We start from the raw sequence: 20,045 nt of genomic DNA, 5'->3' as shown, positions 1-20,045 counted from the left end.
CGGCTAGGACTTTTTTTTTTTTTTGAGTCAGTGTCTCACTCTGTTGTCCAGGCTGGAGTACAGTGAGTCCACCACAGCTCACCACAGTCTTGACCTTCTGGGCTCAGATGATCCTTCTGCCTCAGCCTCCTAAGTAGTTGGGACTACAGGCACACACCCCCAAGCCTAGCTTTTTTTTTTTTTTTTAAATAGAGATGAGGTCTTGCTATGTTGCCCAGGCTGCTCTTGAACTTTTGGGCTCAAGCAAACCTCCCACTTTGGCCTCCCAAAGTGCTAGTGTGAGCCACTGTGCCTAGTCTCTAAGATCCTTTTGAATCAGGAAAAAAGATGCCTTCCCATAGGGGCTGGCAAAGACTGCAGCAGTAAGCACTGCATGGACATATACTGAGAATTCAGTTCCCACGAGGCAGACAGCCATCGGGATGCTCTGAGCCCAGGGGTCAGCTGAAGCTGCTGGAGGGCCATCCGACATAGCAGCTGCGACACTGCCTGCCCCTGCTGGTACTTGTAGGCTTTGCTACCAGACCCCCACCAACTCCCCCAGGCAGCTGCTGTCCTCTGCATGCACAGCTGTCTCTGATCCACTCCTTTGGAGGCTGGGGAGATAGCCGATGGCAGTGTGCTCAGGGATGCTGTTTCCACACATTTGCTGACGACTGGAGAAACCTTGGAAGTCACCTTCTAATTATTACCCAGGACTGCAGTGCCGAGGTCATGTATTTTATTAATAATTGAGTCCAGTTCCTTAGGGATAAAAGATCCATCTTGTCACATGATTTTCAATTCCCAGTAGGACCACTAATTCTTTTTTCAGACTCTTGTCATCCTCCCTGACAGTGAGAACCAAACAAAGCTATCTGTTTTTCCCCTGTGGTGTCAGAATAAGTTACTAACCCTGGCTAGGATAGGAACTGGTTGTGTGACTTTGGACAGGTCGCATCCGTTCTCTCGGCCGGTTTCTCTTGGCATGAAAATTTGTTCTCTGAAAATTTAAAGCAGTCTTTAAATGTAAGGAGGGGCCATTTCTATTAGTAAATTAGGCCAGTTAACCCAAGTCAGAAGCCGTGATGGTGGTAGGAAGGGAGGGAGTGGCAGGCCCAAGTTCCACCCACCCTTCTGGGGCCTCAGGTTCCTGAAACCCACAGAAGCTGCATCTGGAAAGCTTTTTTTTAGGCCTAGAATTTCACGAGTCTGTGAATCTTGGTGGGCTGAGGTGATCAAGGGCAGTAGTATCCTAGGGAGAAGCAACCATGAATACACTCAGAGGTGCCCAAATTCTTCAACGTCGAAATGACAGGAATTCTGATTGAGACCTTAGTTAAACCTCCTAAGCTGAACCTGAAGGTGACAACTTAATCTCTGAAAATTACAACTTTAGACCCCAAGTTTTCCAAAAACCAGGCAGAATCTTAGAGGATTTATATCCAATTCTGGTGCCTGTCATAGGAGACACCCTGATAACCATGCTTCATGGACGTGAGAGTGATTAGAACACGTGGAGACTGCTTACTGCACGGCTTAGTTAAGGCTGTATTTCATAATTAGCCTGGTTCCCTGGTACTCACGCCACAGTGCTATTCCATCTTCCTGGCCTGACCCCTTCAGGCAAACACCTTCCACACCGTAGGGAAACCAGGACAGAAATAACCTGAAGCAGCCACCTACCTCCATGATGGGGAACACTGTCCCTGCTTCTTAATATGCCCTGCCTGGTTTTTAATCTGCCTTACTCTCTCCCCAATCAGCACAGAACTTTTACTTAAGTAAAACAGGGTTTTGTGTGCACAGGCTGCAACAAACTATCATTGAAAGCAGGCTGGACACAAAGCTCAAAGGCTTAATCTAGAAATAGACAGAAACAGCATCTTTTCTGAAAGCCTCTGTCTGTTTCAACTCAGCCTCCCTGCTCACACCCGTTCCCAAAGGTCCCGGTCCCAACTCTCTAATACTCACAGTGGCCGCAGGGAACCCAGTTCATCACGAACCACCAGATGTTCAGCATGGAGGCGTGATGGTAGACGTGCAGGACGGTGATCTGGTGGTTGTTCTTACGCAGGACGAAAAAGAAGGTGTCCATGAACTCTATGAGTTTGGAGAAGTAGTACCACCAGAGGACACGAACGATCTACGAGGAAGGGGTCAAAGATTTAAGGCTCATCCTCAATGCTCCTCTGGAATGTCACTTCAAACAAGTTTAACATCCCAGAGTACAGTGTCAACTCAGAGAAGCCGGTTCAACTCAGAGAAGCCCGAGTGCCCCCACTGGCTCCAAATGTCCTTGAACCAAACTGGTGGGAGGGGGCTTTGAAATGACAACAGGGAAAGTTTTAAAAGGGCCCCTGACACCCTTCAAGATTCTAAAACAGGAGGCTCAAGGTTCAAAACCTTTAAGTCTGCCTATTCCCTTTAGACACCATCTGCAAAGCCATTAGCAGAGAAAAGCTGCCTGGAAATTGCTTTTGATCTCAGAGGCTGGTGTGGAACAGCTGACCTGATGTGAGACATGGAAGAAAAAGAATCAGAACCTGCAGTGAAGTCCCTGCTCAGTTATATACGTCAATCAGGCGCTCTAGGGACATGACTGCCCATGCTGGGCTCCAACTTTCAGTCTTTGATTAACAAAACAAAACAAAAAACCCCAAATCTCAGTGGAAACTGAATTCTATCTTTAGTATCACACTACCCAGAAGGCACTTACAGGAAAGATTTTAAAAACTTAAGACATTACCCTTAGGATCCTGTTTGTGGAAACAGACATCAAATACTGATAAATGCAGTATTTTCTCCCCAGTTAACTGTTAATAGGAGTTATTTTCACAAATAGGGATGGTTTGGTTTTCATTTTATACCTTTCATGTTGTTCAAATTCTCATACCCTGTGTACACATTGTCTTTTTCATTCTTTTAAAAATGTCAACAGCATTACCTAGAAGTGAGGTTATGAACCATCTTGTCTTTTGTACAATTTCCTTATTTAAAAAAAAAAGCAGGATATAATAGGTACGTATTTTTAAAAAGAGAGACAATACCTTCATGTCTGATTCCCCCGCACTGCGTGTGCCCTGACAGAAGAAGTTGTATCTGCCTTCCCATACTCCTGTCACTAACTGAAAAAGAAGAAAAAGTCAGTCACCGACACTGTCAGAACCACATGAAGCCCTACTTGATGACGCTTCAGTCGTTCCAGAAACTGTGAACATTTACCTTGGGTTGTGCTGAGACAAGTTTGCTCCAAGAAAAAAAAAAAAAGAACTGTAGGGAAGTGTGAACAAAGGGGACATCTTCAAGACGTGAGCCTTGATGTTCTGAGGTGCAGACACAATGACAGACTAAGGAGTGGGTCTGGAGTCGTGCCTGGGCTGTGGTCTTCAGACAGCCTACCCTTACCATGCTGCCTCTGCAGAATCCCCAGCCCCACCCCCACCTCCTATCATGACCTCCTTGCCCTGGTGCCCCCCCCCCATCTCAGGCTGCTTTCCCTATTTTTTTATTCCTCAGACTTGACTGTGCATCATCAGGACCACCTGAAGGGCAAGTGAAACCATAGATCTCTGGGGCTTCTGATCCACTAGGTTTGGGGGCCAAGAATTTATACGTCTAAGCAGTTCCAGAGGATACTGATGCTATTGATCCGGGTACCACACTCTGAGAGCCACAGCTGTAGGCCCAGAGATACTTCATCTACCATCATCTTCTTCAGGATTTCTTGTTGCTGGACATCCTATGGATGCATGAATTGGACTTTGGCAGATTGAGGAAATCGTGCCCACACCTCCAGATGCACCTGCGGCATGGTAGGCACTGTGGTGTCACAGAAAGGAACCCAGGACTGGGGTGCAAGCTCTACCTGATAGCCCTGTAGTTATCACCGGTTCAGGGAGCAGACCTCAGCTTCCTCCTTGGCACACAGTGACAACGAATGACTAGGGGAGACCTAGGACCCACTCTAACATCCAGACGGAAGGTTTGATTTCACCACCCAGTGTATCTCTACACGGTCCATCCACCATGCTCTAGACAAACGCCTCTGAGATGCTCTTCTCCACGTAAACTGTGGGCTCCTCTTCAGCTTTCTCCTGAAGCCCAGGGCAGCCTCGAGTTTTCCTAGTGACATCTGAGGTGCTGACCTCATCCTGGTGTCCAGCACAAGGAACTGGTCCCTGGCTCTCAAGACTTCCCCAGTTCTGTGGCAGCAGCATCATGTGGGAACTTACAGAAATGCAAACCTTGAACCTACCCCCTACTTTCAGGATCTAGAACTCTGGGAATGGAACACCAAGGTGGGCCTCAGAGTCCTGGGTCACAGACCCCTGTGAGAGTCAGTGCTGGGGTTCTCAAAGTATAGTCCCCACTAGCTGTACCGACAATACTCAGGAAGTTGCTAAAAATACACAACCTGAGGCCCCACCCTGGGCCTCCTGAGTCAGACATATCTGGGCGCGAAGCCCAGCAGTGTGCTTTGACAGGTGATTCTGCGGCAGCTGAAGTTTGGAAATCACTAGCTTAAAGCTGTGGGTCCCATTCCAGCTGTGTAACAGGATCACCTGAGGAATTTTAAACATTGCTCATGCTTGGCCTCATCCCAAGACCACTGAGCCAGAATCTTGAGGGGCCCTTTCCAAAGCTCAATGTAATTTCAATGTGCACTGGGAACCACTACCTTCATGCTACTGAGCCTCACATTTGAAATGGTCCACCTACCAGTGGCACTTTGGGAAAGGGGAAACTGAGAACACAGGACTCAAGAGGCTCCCGGCCACACACTCCCCACTGTCCTTGAACACAGAGTCTGTCCTGGTGCACGGTAGATGCTCTCCGGGGAACAGCAGGTGATCACAAGGATCTGAGAAATATCACAGTGCTTCCACCCAGTCTAATTTCAGAAATGCGCAAAGCAGGTATAGCCGCTGCACTCAGTGAGCGCCCTGCCTGCTATCTGACCGCTCTTCTATTAACTTCCTTTTTGCCACTTTCCTTCTGCTTTGTCACCTTCTACACACAGAAAAGCATGAAGAGTTAAAGAGTTTTCCTGGCCAAAGACCAACACAGGCATCTAGTGTGCTGCTGGGTCACTTTAGGATGAAGGCTTAGGAGGAAAACCTGAGCACCAGGCCAGCACCGAGGCCAGCGGCTGGTTCCCTTGGGGGCTCGCTGTTTTTCCTATAAAAAGATGAGGTTGGACTCAATTACCTCCAATGGATCTGTTCCAGTTTCCTGTCATTTCTATGTTAAGGCTTTAAATACAGACCACACACAAAATCTTCCATATGATCTTTAAAAGACCAGCACCCACATGGTGACTTATTGGAAGGTGCACTTTTTAAATTTTGGGGGTCATATGCTACTCTCAAAAGCCATGGCCGGGCAAGTAGGTCCCATGCAGACCTATCAGAGGTTCTAAGAATCAAGACACAAAGCCTCAGTTCCAAGGCGGGGCGGAGGAGGGGAGGCTGGCACATGTCCTCAAAAGACTGGGGGGTGGGAAGAGGGAAGTGGCCGGCTCAGCACAGCAAGGTGTTCTTCATTGCCCTTCCTTCCTCCTTGGCCCTTCCTTGCTCCCCAGGGGGAGACTGGTGAGCTACCTCCTGTGGCCGGAGGGCACAGAAAGGGAACTGAAGCTCCTTAGAGAGATTTTCATGAGGGTAAATGTGTGCAATTTAAAGGATATTCTTTATTTAAAACAACAGCTTTACTTGGCAAAATTAAGTAACTAACATATGATTGTTCTCATTAGAAATATTTTTGGAAACTATCATTTTACGAATCTTAAATCTAGGACCCACATCACTGTTTTTTTCCAGCTACTATTTTGGTTTATGGCGTCCTGAGACATCCTCAGTTGGTTTTTGTTCCTGACAATTTTAAAAATAGGGTGGTTGGGGTATGTATGTATGTATGTATGTGTGTGTGTGTGTGTGTGTAGAGGTACAGATGATTGCATTCATCAATGTCTAACTTGGCAGGAGTGGGGAATATCAAGAGAGCCTCTTAAGGAAGCAGATGACAAATTCTCCCTTGTAATTCTTGGGGCCCCTCAACCCCAAGGATGGGCACAGATTGAGGGGCTTGTGAGTTAAGCAGATGGCTCTCTCCAACACGCTTCCCTTCTTTCATCTTCAAGAAGGAATCTTGAAGTGAGAGACGGCCTGGACTTTTTTATTTTTTAAGTGGCAGGGCCTCACTCTGTCACCTAGGCTGGAGTGCAGTGACATGATCATAGCTCACTTGCAACCCGAGACTTTTGGGGTCAAGGAATCCTCCCACCTCAGCCTCCTGAGTAGCTGGGACTATTAGTGTATGCCACCACTCTAGGCAATTTTTTTCTTTTTTTGTAGAGATGGGGTCTCACTATGTTGCCCAGATTGGTCTCGCACTCCCGAACTCAAGCAATCCTCCCAAAGTGCTGGGATTATAGGTGTGGCTTTGGCTCTTTAACTAGTTAACCCCAAATTCCCCCTTTCCCCTGCTCATAAAAAAGAGGAAAAAAAAATCTCTGCATAAAATACCTACCGTCTTTGGAGATTAAAGAACTCAAACCTGAGCACTGAGTGGAGGACTTTCTTTACTACTGCAGCATAAACCAGGTACACATGCCGGAAGCTGCTCACTTGATGCTCCAGCACTTGACCCGAGCCCACCCTTCCTCCTGCAGGAGCCCCCTAAGCTTCACTGCAACACTCCTTCCAGCACCGACTAACACCTACCCCTTCTACGGGGGCCACTGTGCCCCTCGAACCATTGCGTCTTGTGCTTACAACCCCCCCAGTGATTCATCATTGCCTTCAGAATGAAATCCGAAATCCTAGGCTCAGTGGCCAGGTATTCAGTCCTCCATAGCCTTCCACAAGCATATTCTTCCCTCCTCCCTTAGCTACAGGCAACTGGACCCCTTCCCATTCTCCAAACGCCTCCCTCCTCAGTCACTACACCACTCAAGGGGAAAGAACATGGGTTTGGGCATCAGTCTCTTAAATCCTAGCTTCTGCACGTTCAGCCAGGGGACCTCGGGCAAGATAGTTCTACCTTTAAAGCTGTACTGCCAGGGTACCTCAGGCAAGGTAGTTCAACCTTCGAAGCTGTACTTTCCTCATGCCTCAAATCCTCAAATGGGCTAAACAATGAACTTGTCATGAAGTGCGTAATGCCTGTCTTACCCCACATGGCAAGCAGGTAAGTACAGTAAGTACTGGCATACTATTTTTATTCTTTTCAACTGGAACGCCCTCTGCACCCAGGTACCTCCATCTCCAGCTCTCAAAGTCCCATCTGTCCTTCAAAGTTCAGGTGAAATTCTATTCTCTTTTGTTTGCTCCCTTGAGCACTATAGCCTGTACGTCAGAACTTATTTCTCACCACTCACCCTGCTGTGACCTGTCATTGGTTAAGCCCTTTGCTGGGTGTGTTCTGTGCTGCTCTGCAGGGGTCCAAAGGGTGGTGAATGTGATTCCCGCATCATCAGGATCCAGTGCATGGACAGGTGGACCAGAGGTACCTAACAAATATTTGCTAAATGAAAGAGCTCAAGGCACCGCATTTCTTTCCTCCAGTCTAGGCCTAATGTTTAATTTACACACACACAAACACACAGAGAGAGAGAGAGAGAGAGAGAACAAGCAAGAGAGAACGAGAGAGCACACGCACGCTTCATTTTGTTTCTGCTTTGCAAATGGAGAAATTAAAATACCAGAAAGTATTTTAAATGAGGCTAAAATTTGATGATATTCATCTGAATTCTGTTCATGAGATTGAAAATATTCATCACCAAACTTCCTACTGGGGACACAACATTTTCAAATATCCCTGGCTTCAGAGGGAAGAGAATAATTCAACACACTAAGACCAAGGACCTGGGTAAAAGCTTATTCAAGACCCTCACCAAACCTCCATGCAATGGGTAAGAGAGGGCTCTGCAGCCTCCACCCCTGTCAGAGAAAGTGACGTGTCGGAGGGTGGTAGCCTATAGAGGCTCTCAAAGCCAAGGACTGACTGCCCCCAGCCTCACAAGGAGTATACCAGAGTGTACTCTAGTTAAAGTCATGTCAGCCACCATTTCCCATCAGGGCTCAGGCCTGGCTTCTTTCCAAAGAGCTGCCTTGGTCAATGCCCAGAAATCCATCAATCCATCAACTATGTGTACGCAGACACTGCAGGGTGAGGGCCTGGCAGGTTAGAGAAGGTGAGGCCCGGAAATAAGAGAAGGTGCCTGCCTTGGGCTTCTGCGAACCAGCTCAGGAGGGCAGGGCCATGTCACAATGAAAAAGCAGGTCACAACAAAGCCTGCAATTATCTACGCAATTCTCCACACCACCACCTACTCAGAGAACAACCCAGAGGCATGGCTGACATGGCTTTTTCCAAGTAACCAAGGCACAAATGGTACCACTGCAAACCCATATGTGCTTCCTCCTTCCCTGGAGTAAAGTGAGCCTTAATTAGGCCAGGGGCAAGTGAAGAGTTATCATTAAAACTCAGCCAGAGGCTTTTTTCTCTCCTTATGAAACAAATTCAATAACTAATGGTGGATCTTTTCATTGAGAGAGGAAAATGCAGGCGAGTATCACACCTGGGTCTGAATGACGCAATTCACAGGCTGAATCATTTTTAATGATGAGTTTTCCATCTATACCACATTTAACCACAAACGAGGTATAGCTTTTAGCACAATAACCATTTCCACAGTACTCTCTGGAATGCTACAGAGCACCTCAGGAAAAAAGGTCATTTGAAACACTTAAAGAAGTAGAAAAACATCCTGGGTGGCTCTTATCAGACATTCACCCCAACATCCCAAGATGAGAGTGCAAGAAGATAAACCCTTTCCAAAGAAGCCTGGTTGCTTCTGATGATAAGGTCTTGATGAGCTGTGCACATGGACCAACCCCTAAGCAGAAATGAAGTGCAAGGTCATAAAAATAGGGACTTTCCATGCTTGGATGCAACCACATCACAGGACCCAAGGCACTACCCCGGGTATGCAGTGCTGACACTTTTCACAGCTTTGACTGTTTCTTCGTGAATCCCCAAGTATGTATTTTTTAGATTTGGTACAAGCTCATATTTTAATAAGGAAACAGAGATCAAGAAGCGATACAGGTCACATAGCCTCTTGGTGGTACCACTGGGATTAGCACACAGGAATTCTCGCAGTTCAAATGCACCTCTAACAGCAGGCAGTTCCAAGCTCCAATGACAATTTTTTTTTTTTTAATTTTATCAATTCGTTATTATTATTGTAGAGACGGGGCTTCATTACATTGTCCAGGCTGATCTTGAACTCTGAGCCTCAGGCAATCCTCCTATTTCTGTCTCCCAAAGTGCTAGGATTGCAGGTGTGTCATCACACTAGCCTTCTTTGACCTTCTTTGTCTGTTTTTAAAACCTTACTACGAGCATGATGGAGATATTCTACCCATAAGAAACTCTTGAAAAGTAGACCCTTAGCCGCGTCTATGTCTTCAGCAGATGTCTGTTTTAAAATGAATCATTAGCTACTCTAAAATTAAAAGTACCGATTTCCTCTGGGGTTTAGCTGGCCAATCTTGGCAATGCCATCAGAGAATAGGGTCAGGTCAAACCATGTGGTTTTTAAAATTTCAAATCTTTCACGTCCAGAGCATCAAGAGGCCCATTAAGACAATTTCACACCTGCGACCTCTAAAAGTGTTTTTTTTCCTTCTCCTTATGACCAGGAACACCCTTGGGTTACAGATGAACGTAATACTCTTAGTTAAGTCATAAGAACAGGTTCTGTGCACTTGAGAAGTCTTCAGAACAAAACACAAAGAAACAGCTTGTCCTCAGCCCAACCTGTACCAGGTCTGCCTGGCATTTTCCCGGGTGCTTGGCCCTGCCCTCTTATACTTAGCCCTCTTCTCTCACTGTTCAGACCTCCTGGAACTTTCCCACCATAAGGATGGAAAAAGTACAGTGAGCATTATATGAGTTAGCCCCACAGTTGGCATGAGGCGAGCACTAGACAAGCCTTTGCATTAGATGAGTTAGTCCCATAGCTGGCATGAGGCGGGCACTAGACAAGACAAGCCTTTGCATTAGATGAGTTAGCCCTGTAGTTGGCATGAGGTGGGCACTAGACAAGCATTTGCATTAGATGAGTCAGCGCCGTAGCCGGCAGGGGAGGGCACTAGAAAGCCTGTGCTGTGATTCTCGGCAAATGTTCATTATTGCTGCTCCCAATGCTCGAAGGCCAATTAAGGGCTAAAGTGGTGCTGAAGCCCCAGTCAAAGCAGTCCTTGTATCACCTGGTGATAGGTTTCCGGCCCAGTGACTGACTCCCACTTTGCAGAGTTAAATTCGGTTTCACCAAGGGTTTGTAGAGTAACAGCTACACCAGTTGCAGAGCCAAGTACCTCAGGGTTTGTAAAGCCAGTTGAGAGCCTGAGGCCTGACTCAGGACCAGCCCCAAAGCCACCTCTCTGCAGAAGGCCTTTCCTCCTCTCCTCCGCCCCCTTTTGGGTGTGCATGAGGAACAAGGGAAGAACAGCTGCTTGCACCCTCCTCTCCTTCCGTCCCACTGTGAGGCATACTGTGAGGCATTCTCTAAGGTCGATGTCATTAGCTGCAAATAATTGTTTCCTCCCAGTCCCTGAAAGGAAGTTCTCTCCAAGCAAGGAATTTCAGTTGTAAGGAAACTAACAGTGAGGAGTACATTAGGCAAGGAATCAGGCCTTTCTTCTGAGCATTAGTCTCACCAGATGCTTCACCTTCTCTACACCTCTTTTGTTAAATGGGAAAAAGAAAAACAGTAAATAGCTTTTTCAAAGTATTTTGGTAAAGAAAGTAATTTTTAAATAAAATTCAATCATCAATTGCCAGGTTGTATAACTTTTTCCAAATCCTATTTTCCCACAATAACATATCTATTTTAAGACAGCCTGAAGGGAAAGAAAAACAACGGTTTAGAATATTATGTTTCCAAAGCAACTGCCCTGTGGTTCCATCAGCGGGCCTTCAAAGCCAGAGCCTGGGGAGATGTGTTCACAGCCCCACAATTAGAGGCTGGAAAGCATAAACCAAACAGCCAGCTCACCAAACACTCCATTTCCTTTCATCTCTCCAATAAAAAAGCCATCAAAAATTTTCAAAAGAAGTGCAAAGAAAAAAATTACTGACTTCTGGTTCTAGCAATGTAGCAAACTGAACAAAGGTAGAACCGACTTGCTCACCACAAACACACAGAGAAATGCGACATAAAACACACTATAAAACATCGATTCCTACTTAGAAGGTGCCCCCACCCCAAATTATTCTTCAGAGAAGAGGAATTCAGTTTACATTCAAAGACTTCCTTTTATGTGGGAAGACAGGTTTACCTGAGAGACCTCAGCAACACTAGGCTGGGATGCTTACACAGAACACTGGACAAACCTTTGTTTCTGTTTTAAGAGGTAAAGATATTCAACACAGGGCTAATAATTATTCCAGAGGCATGATTTCACAGATGTAGCCGAAAGCAAACTTTTTACAAACTACTTCAAAAAGCAATACGGCAAATAGTTAAGTCTGGAGATCAATACCATGAAATCTATACCACAAGGGGGGAAAAAACCAATACTTCCATGCTATGAAATAAAAAAGGGGACAAGCAGTGAATGTTTAGAAATAAAAGATATACCATCATTTAAATACACAATAGATGGATGAAACAGTAGATCAGAAACAACCAAAGAGGGTATGAGTCCACTGGAAGAAAGTAAAGCTTTAAAAATCACCTGGGAAGAAAAAGATGACCCACCAATGAACAAGAGTTGGAATGCAGCCGATATCTATGAAATAAATCCTCAAAGTGTTGAGGAAAAATAACGGTTAACCTAGAATTCTAGGCCCTGCTCAAACGCTATTCACGTGTAAAGGCAAAGAAAACGATTCTCAAACAGAAATGAAGAGATCGCCCCTTACAGAAAGAACTACTTCAGAAGGCACAAATTAAACTAAAAACAGGGACACATTTCACAGATCAGGAGCGAGCAAAGGAAGTCAGTCAGTACCAACTGCAATAATGGGGATTGTTCAGGACCTTTAAAAAAAAAAGGAGGAATAACCCGTGACAAAAGTAGCTTGGATGATTGGGGGGTGGGAGGGTGGTCAGAGTTAAATTCTAAGGTCCTTGTTCTGTTTAGGAGACCAGAAATTCTGCTTCAGCTGAGACTTAATAAAGTCAAAGAGGCATGGTGAAAAATGACTGCTGACCAAATAATAGAATGAACAGAAATGTTCATATTCGTAAAATTAAAAAAAAAAAAGATGAGTAAAAAATTTCAGAAAGAAGGAAAAAAAGGGCAAAGCAAACACATACACATACACAAAATGACAAAAAGTATAGGTGCACCCCATCATAGGGTGCTGCGCTTTACTGCATTTTGTAGATACCAAAACTGGTTTGTTTTTTTCTTTTTTGAGGCAGGGTCTCACTCTGTCACCCAGGCTAAAGTGCAGTGGCACAATCACACCTTACTGAAGCCTCAACTTCCTGGGCTCAGGTGATCCTCCCAACTCAGCTTCCCAAGTAGTTGGAACTAGAGGTGCTCAGCACCACACCTGGCCAATTTTTTGTAGAGACGAGGTCTCACTATGTTGCCCAGGCTGGTCTTGAATGCCTGGGCTCAAGCAATCCTCCTGTCTCAGCCTCCCAAAGTGCTGGGATTACAGGTGTGAGCCTCCACACCGGGAACTGTTTATTTTTTAAATAGGGGTCTGTGGCAACCCTGCATCGAGCAAGTCCATCAGTTCCACTTCTTCAACAGCATGTGTATACTTACTTGTGTCACATGTCTGTAATTCTCATAATATTTCAAATTTTCTCACTATTTTAAGTGCTGAGGTGATCTGTGATCACTGAACTTTGATATTACTATTGTAATTGTTTTGGGGTGCCACGAACCGCACCTGTATAAGATGGCAAACTTAAGTGCTGTGTGTGTTCTGACTGCTCTAGCAACTGGCTGTGCCCCATGTCCCTCTTCTCCTCAGGTCTCCTAATCCTTGAGACCCAACAATATTGAAATTAAGTTAATCAATAAACAATAGCCTGTATGTGTTTGAGTGAAAGGAAGAGCAACTTATATCAAAAGCTAGAAATGATTGAGCTTGGTGAGGAAGGCCTGTCGAAAGTCAAGACGGGCTCAAAGTTAGGCTTCTTGCATCAGTGAGCCAAGATATGAATGCAAGGAAAAAGTTCTTGAAGGAAATTAAAAGTGCTGTTCACTGACAATGCACCTGGTCACCCGAGAGCTCTTATGGAGATATACAAGGGGATTGTGACTTGCTTTATTGCAATATTTAGTTAACTGTGGTGGTCTAGAATTGAACCTGCAATATTTCTGAGGTGTGCCTATCTATACTCCAAAATAACAATTAACATGTTAAATAAAAAGAATCAAATTTCCCATTAAAAGGCAAGCGACTGTCATATTCAATCATTAAACTCCTATGTGTATACGCCCAAAATACCTATCACATTTGCACAAGGAGACATGTCTAAGAACATTCTATGTGGCACTGGTAATTAAGTGATCTACATAAACAACCTCCATGACCATCCAAAGAAACATGGATAAAATGGTATAAAATGGCCAGGCTCGGTGGCTCAGCCTGTAATCCCAGCACTTTGGGAGGCCGAAATGAGTGGAATGCCTGAGCCCGTGGGCGTGAGACCAGCCTGGACAACTTTACTGATGAGACCTCGTGTCTCTACAATAAATTAAAAATTAACTGGGCATGGTAGCATGTCTGTAGTTCCGGCTACTTGGAAGGTTGAGGCGGAAGGCTCGCTAGAGCCCAGTGGGTCGACGCTGGGGTGGCCGTGAGTATGCCATGGCACCCCAGCCTGGGCGACAATGTGAGACTCCAACTCAAAAAAAAAAAAAAAAGGTATAAAATGAAATAATACAAAGCAGTTAAAATCGATGAATTAAATCTGTGACTCAAGATGAATTCATCTCAAAGTACATTAAAATAATCTATTTGAAAGGAGCATAATCAGTACATCATCCATGTAAATTAAACTGTTTAGAATGTATCACATATTGCCACGTGTACATATATGTGTAGTAAAAGTATAAAAACATATTTGAAGATAAAATACAAACTTTAGAAGGATGTCATGTTTGGAAAGGGACTGGACTTCAGATGCATTTTTATAATGTTTTCTTATTTAAATAACAAAAAAAAGCAAACGTGTTAGGTCCACAGAGATCATCTATATGATTTTACTTTACATATTTTCAAGTAGCTCCAAGATTACAATTTAAAAGAAACACTGCAAAGGAGAGAAAGAGTAAGTTTGGATTTATGCCAAGCCAGAAGCATCTACCCAGCTATCAATTATCTTTTCAACATTACATTTTCAGTGCTCTGAGTATTTGAAAGAATTCTTTCACGCACCATTCACAACATATGGTTCTAACTGCAAGGGAAGAAACATACACAGATACTCCAAAAATAGTCTTGTTTGTAACCCATGATTTATCTTGATTGCTAAATAACATAAGAGTGTGGTTCTGACATTTGCTTTTTCCTATCCTAATAGTCAGGATACACTTGGTGGTGTGATCAGCCTTATGAACCACAGGAAAGAAGAGATGGGGAAGGAACCTTTTTTCACTCTGGCCTGAGCTGTGTGCAGGGGTGGGATGTTAAGGGCACATCATGGGAGCAGAGCACTTTCACGGAAAGGAATGTGTCATGTTCCCTGGGAACAACAGGGAGGCCAAAGAGGCTGGAAAAAAAAAAAAAAATCACTGCTCTGGAGCTGAGTCTTCCTCCTCAGTGATCTTGTTCCTGAGATCACTGAGGAACTGGACATGACACGGAGGAACTGGATCGCCAGGCAGAGGCAGGCTTGGGTCTGAAAGGGAGAAGGTGTTTCAGGGGAGGAAGCCCAGAAGGATGAAAAAGCCTGGTGCTGGCGGGGGCTTCGGCAGAGCTGTGCATAATGGACAGGCTAAGAAAGGCCGAGTGCTCTGCCGGAGGAAAGGAGCCAGCCAGGCTTTCAATTCAGTATCCCTGGGGTGTTCAAAGCCATGTGCCCTGTTCAACACTGACCCTGCTCCCCAGCAGCTGCTACAGAGTCCAAGGCCCCACAGGGACGCTCCCTTCTGGACTGTCACAAACCAGGCAATTAGATCCTCTCTGCCTGGGGTCCACAGGTCAGAGGCACAGCGTGAGAAGAGCAGACACATTAAAATGGCTACACGTCAGGACAGAACAGCTGCCTGATGCTCGGAGGAGTTGAAAGTGGCTTTGACGGCTCACTGGATGGGTCGGGGAAACTCTGACCAGCCCGGGGAAGTGGCTCAGAGTAAGGGGAAGCCACCCTTGCACACCACGTAGGCAGAGGTTCTCAGATTTAGGATTGGGGACAAGAGGAAAGACTTACGGATAGTCTGAAAACTTGGGTTTTTATTCAGATGAAACATGCCCTGAATCTCAGAGGGTAGAAAGGCACACAGGATTTTTATGTTTACTCTGAGGGCACAGTTTTGCAAAGCACAGTAACTAATGCAGACTAGGTTATGCCTCTCTCCTTTAAAACTTGGAATTCCATTTCTGAGCCTTTACCATGGACTGTGATGTTAGGCAATCCCTAATTTAATGAGCAAAACCAAAAACGCTTGCCTTTTATACTTTCAAACTAAAACATACCAGTGCTCAAATATATGATTTTTTCCCCTGGAAATAAACACTAAAGTTAATGAAATAATTAGAAGCAATACCTCTTCTTTTAATTTTGTTTTCTATCAAATGCATAAACTATGAACAAGTCTATATTCCTTCTACATTTTAAACTCAGTTTTATAGCTTTAAATTGAGATTTCATTATTTTTCTCCTAGTATCTTTAAAGGTCCGGTGACTCCTTGTTCATTTCCTTCTTATCTCCCTTCCTGTCAGACTTCTCCCTGTCTCCTTTAAGTGACACTTAATTTTATTTGTATTAACCCATAACTTGTCAAGGCAGCTGTGAACTTAAGCCCCAGAATTAAATAAACAAAAATACCAATGGCTGTTTATTTATCTTAAAAATTCTTTATGGACCCAAATATGCCGATAAGTAGGAGGGTAAATAAAGACTAATCATAATGACCACGCACAGGTGTGTGACCACAGACAAGTGGCTCCAACTCCTGGGACATTTCTCTAAGAGGAGAGGCCCAATTGAGCTTCGTGACCTCAGTTTGTTTCATTGTAAAACTCCACAACAACCCTTCTGTGTCTCAGCATTCAACAGAACAGAGATGCTGAGTGCTAAAAGGAAAACCTGAACGCACAGCAAAATAGCTAAAGGAAAATTTTAAATGAAATTTAAAACTAAATGAAAAAATTTAAATAAAATTTTAAACTTGACAAAGGACACAATAATGGTATTACTGATGGGTTTACATACTTATAGAAAAATAGTCAGATAAAAATCAAACGTAAATATCATCTAACTAAGAGTACTAGGGTTTATTTTCAACTGAGACACAGCTCATCAAGATATATTTTTACAAACTCGATTTAATTTAGGGAACCATTGTCTCCTTGCCTATCTCACCCCTCTAAGTGCTCTACAGTGTGAGTTTAAAATGCAGTTTTCTCCTTTGTGTACTTCTTAAATCTCTGTATTTGGTGCTCAGTCATTGCTCAAAGTCCTCTGTTGTTTTCTCCAAGTTGTCAGAGAAGAATCTATACTTTAGATTATGGTGTGCTCAGAGACCCCCAAATCAGATGCACATAGCAGCAACATATACAGCAATTTTCTCCCCCTCTTCACCAGGAAATTATCTGTTTAAGAGGTTCAATGATGAAGACACAACTATCTCTAGGGCTTGGGTAGCAAATAAGGCAAGTGCTTAACTTATTTGAGAATCACATTAACTATTTTTCTTTGTAATAGGGCTATGTGTAAGAATAAACTATACATGCTTTCTTAAAGAAATGGCTCTATCCTCTATCAATTATGAAAAACCTGACAGCTTGCTGCGGTTCTGTCCCTTGAACACTGAGAGGTGTACAGTGTTGGGGCCAGGAGTCAGTCACTCCTGGGCACCTCCCCTGCCTCCAGTCCTGCAGTATCCATCCTGGAGGCTAATTAAACTGCCTTCATTCTAGAATAGGACAGGAAAAAAAGCACAAAAAGGAGTTGTAAGCATTTCATGGAGTGTCAAGTATACAAGCAATGCTAGTAGCATTTACCATTCTACTCACCAAATCCATACCTTGGCTTATGAAACAGAAGTGGGAGAACAGGACCCAGATCTTCCAGAGCTGATCATCGTACCTCTGAGGATCACACACAGTGTTTCCCACGGACTCACCCCCGCCTTGCCCACACTCCCTACCACACACAGCCATGGCGACATCAACACAGCCTGGGGCTGATGGAGAATTCGTTTCTTCTTCTGAACACTAATTTTAAGATTCATATCGATTTCTCTCTTTTCCTCTCCCTGCCTTCTTTACTACTCCTTAAAGATTTAAAACCATAATAAAAGGCTGAAAGCCTGAACAGGAGCACTTGTACATCCATTTAACGGATGGCTTAATTCTCCTGAGGATTTACAAACAAGTTTGTATCATAAGCCTGAAAAGCAGGTGGGCAGGCCTTCCCCCAAAAGGGACACAAAGCGTGCTTCCTACCAGAGGGCAGCCTTTCTTCCAGTTAGCTTTAAAGACTACAGTATTATCCCTCCCCCAAACAGGCAGAAGTGTTGATTCCAAGTTGCCCTTCATGAATTAGCAGAAAGGAACACATAGTAAGTTACACCTGCCTTTGAGATCATCAAATGTGATTTTCAATATTTCAGTCATGTAAAAGAAATAACTGGGCTTGAATTCACATAGATCATTGAAAACCTAAATGCAGATCTCACTAGTCTCTCCTTAGCTTTTTTTTTTTTTTTTTAACTAAGATTTGACAAGTTACAGCTCAGGACAGAGAGCCTGACTTACTGAAAACATACCAAGCACAAGTACCACCCACTTCCTTCCTTCCAAACAAGAAGCACTTACTAAATGCTTAATAACAAAATGCTCACAGATCTGTTTTCCATATTTTGTTCATTTCTCGCTCTGTATTTTGCTTACATAAAAGTATTTTTGAAAATATTAAATTCTGAATACCATATGAGACATAAATAACAAAAGAATCAATAGCAAAGCCTTCTATTTTAGATATTCTGGAAGGCATATTTATACAAACAACTTTGACATTCTGATAAATCAATTTTAAAACATACTCAAAATGCATCAATATACGCCCAGTTCTCTCTCCAAGCCAAGTGGCTGCCTTTCCTCATTTTAGGAATACAATTTAAGACAGTGATAAGAGTACAATTAAATGAGAGGAAGACCGTTTTAACCTTTGACCTACCTCACAGAACATATAGAGAGACAGCAACGTGAGTCCGAGGTTATACACCACTAAAATACCCCGGCATGAGAATGGCTGTCTATTTCTCATATATTTTGGTCCCAGCCATACGATTAGTAAATATATGACAGTGCAGATAAATGTAGGTATATAGTTGTCCAGAAGAAACCATCCTTTTACTCTGGTATCTAAAAAATAATAAAAGACAAATATTAGTGCTATATAAAGATAATCCCAACTTTTCAAACATTAAAAAAAAGTTCTGTAACTAGTATTACTGCTCCTAATTCCAACAAAGCAACCACAAGAGAAGGCACAAATTTCCAACACACATCAAATAGGAAGATGCTCCTTGCTACATGTTCTAAACCACAATGTATATTATTCATGGCTTTTGATAAGTAAAATTATCATAATAAAATAATTCAAAGAATTTTAAAAACAAAGAGAAAGCTACACTTCCCATTCACTGGATTTATTAGCCAGATCTGTTGGATTAATGAAACCCCAAATGGCTGTCGGCAAACTCTGAAGTCCTCCACCTCTGCCAAGTGTCAGCAAGTCTGTCCAGTACATGCATACCCAGGACGTGTGCCACTTTGCCAGGACAGTGACACTGTCATTGATGAGACAGAGTGGCATCTGCTGCAAGTGTCATGGTCGACAGCAGAGGAAACAATTATTAAAAAACAAAAGAAGGTGAAGCAGCAGTGGTGAAATAGGTGCCTGGTTAGGGTCCTGTATTTAAGGAATTTTGTGAAGAGTAGTAGTTTGAAGGAGACGACCTACGTTGACTCAAGGGAGCTGCTGGTACAGGAAAGACCCCACCAATCCCTATCTTCTTTCTTGGGCAGGGAGGAGGAGGCAAGAGAGAGGAAAATAGATCCAGGAGTTGCCAGTAGCCAATGGACAGGCATCCTGGGATGGCGGTGAACTCCCTGGCAGCCAGAACCCTTTGGTGCCTTCTGCCCCCAAAAGGATTCAAGATCTTCCCCTGGCTGAGCTCCTGGAAGCTGCGTCAGCTGCACGTTCCCCTATGCATTTTGTTATGACAATTTCCCCAAACCTGAGGCTCCTCAGTCTTATCTCCCCACAAGGCCCCCAACTTCGGAGCTCAGAGGCAGATGCAGGACTCAACTCCTGTGTCTTTGGAGAAGCGGGTGCTAGTGGGGACAGCCTCTGCCCTCTTGGACCTTGTAGCTGGACCATCTTGCTACTCTCTGCGATATGTTCCCCCTGATCTCCTGGGACAAGGTTCAATAAAGCCTATGTCCAATTGGGAAACTGTCAGTCTTCCTTTCTTGCAGACACTGTCAACATCTCCAGACTTTCTCTCATGGCTTGCTTTCTTTGGCTTCAGGAGGCGATGCCCTCCATATCCTCCCCCACTAGTTATGCTTGGGTGGTGGAGGGTGTTACTGTCAGTTCTGAGAAACTGGTAGTTCACAGAAGTCCTTCAGGGAAGTGGCTGGCCCCAGAGACTGTAACCAGGGTATTCTTAACACCTTTTGTTCTCAGCTCTGGGCCTTGGTCTCCAATTCTGAGAAAACAAGTTCCCACTTAGCAACTAACATGAGACTATCACATGTTTTGTAACAAATACATATGTCACAAATAACAATAAATGCGTGTGCGTGCGCGCACACACACACACACACACACACACACACACACACA

The 20,045-nt window shown here is 44.1% G+C and overlaps 1 protein-coding gene across 3 annotated transcripts in view; it reads right to left on the bottom strand.

The window, feature by feature from the left end:
• The window catches only part of ELOVL5 (ELOVL fatty acid elongase 5), a 38,046-nt gene that overhangs the window by 16,338 nt on the left and 1,663 nt on the right, over window positions 1-20,045 (bottom strand). For all 3 annotated transcript variants that reach the window (XM_008059930.2, XM_008059931.2, XM_021713306.1), the window contains exons 2-4: window positions 18,369-18,556; window positions 3,030-3,107; window positions 1,954-2,125 (exon numbers count right to left, since the gene is read on the bottom strand). In XM_008059930.2, coding sequence (XP_008058121.1) covers window positions 1,954-2,125; window positions 3,030-3,107; window positions 18,369-18,556 — 438 coding nt within the window. The remainder of the gene's footprint in view (window positions 1-1,953; window positions 2,126-3,029; window positions 3,108-18,368; window positions 18,557-20,045) is intronic.

Source organism: Carlito syrichta, unplaced genomic scaffold (genome assembly GCF_000164805.1).
Source record: "Carlito syrichta isolate Samal-C Ts95f unplaced genomic scaffold, Tarsius_syrichta-2.0.1 Scaffold304445, whole genome shotgun sequence".
NCBI lineage: Eukaryota > Metazoa > Chordata > Mammalia > Primates > Tarsiidae > Carlito > Carlito syrichta.
The sequence above is the reverse complement of the archived record's forward strand: the minus strand, read 5'-3'. Positions and strand labels throughout refer to the sequence as shown.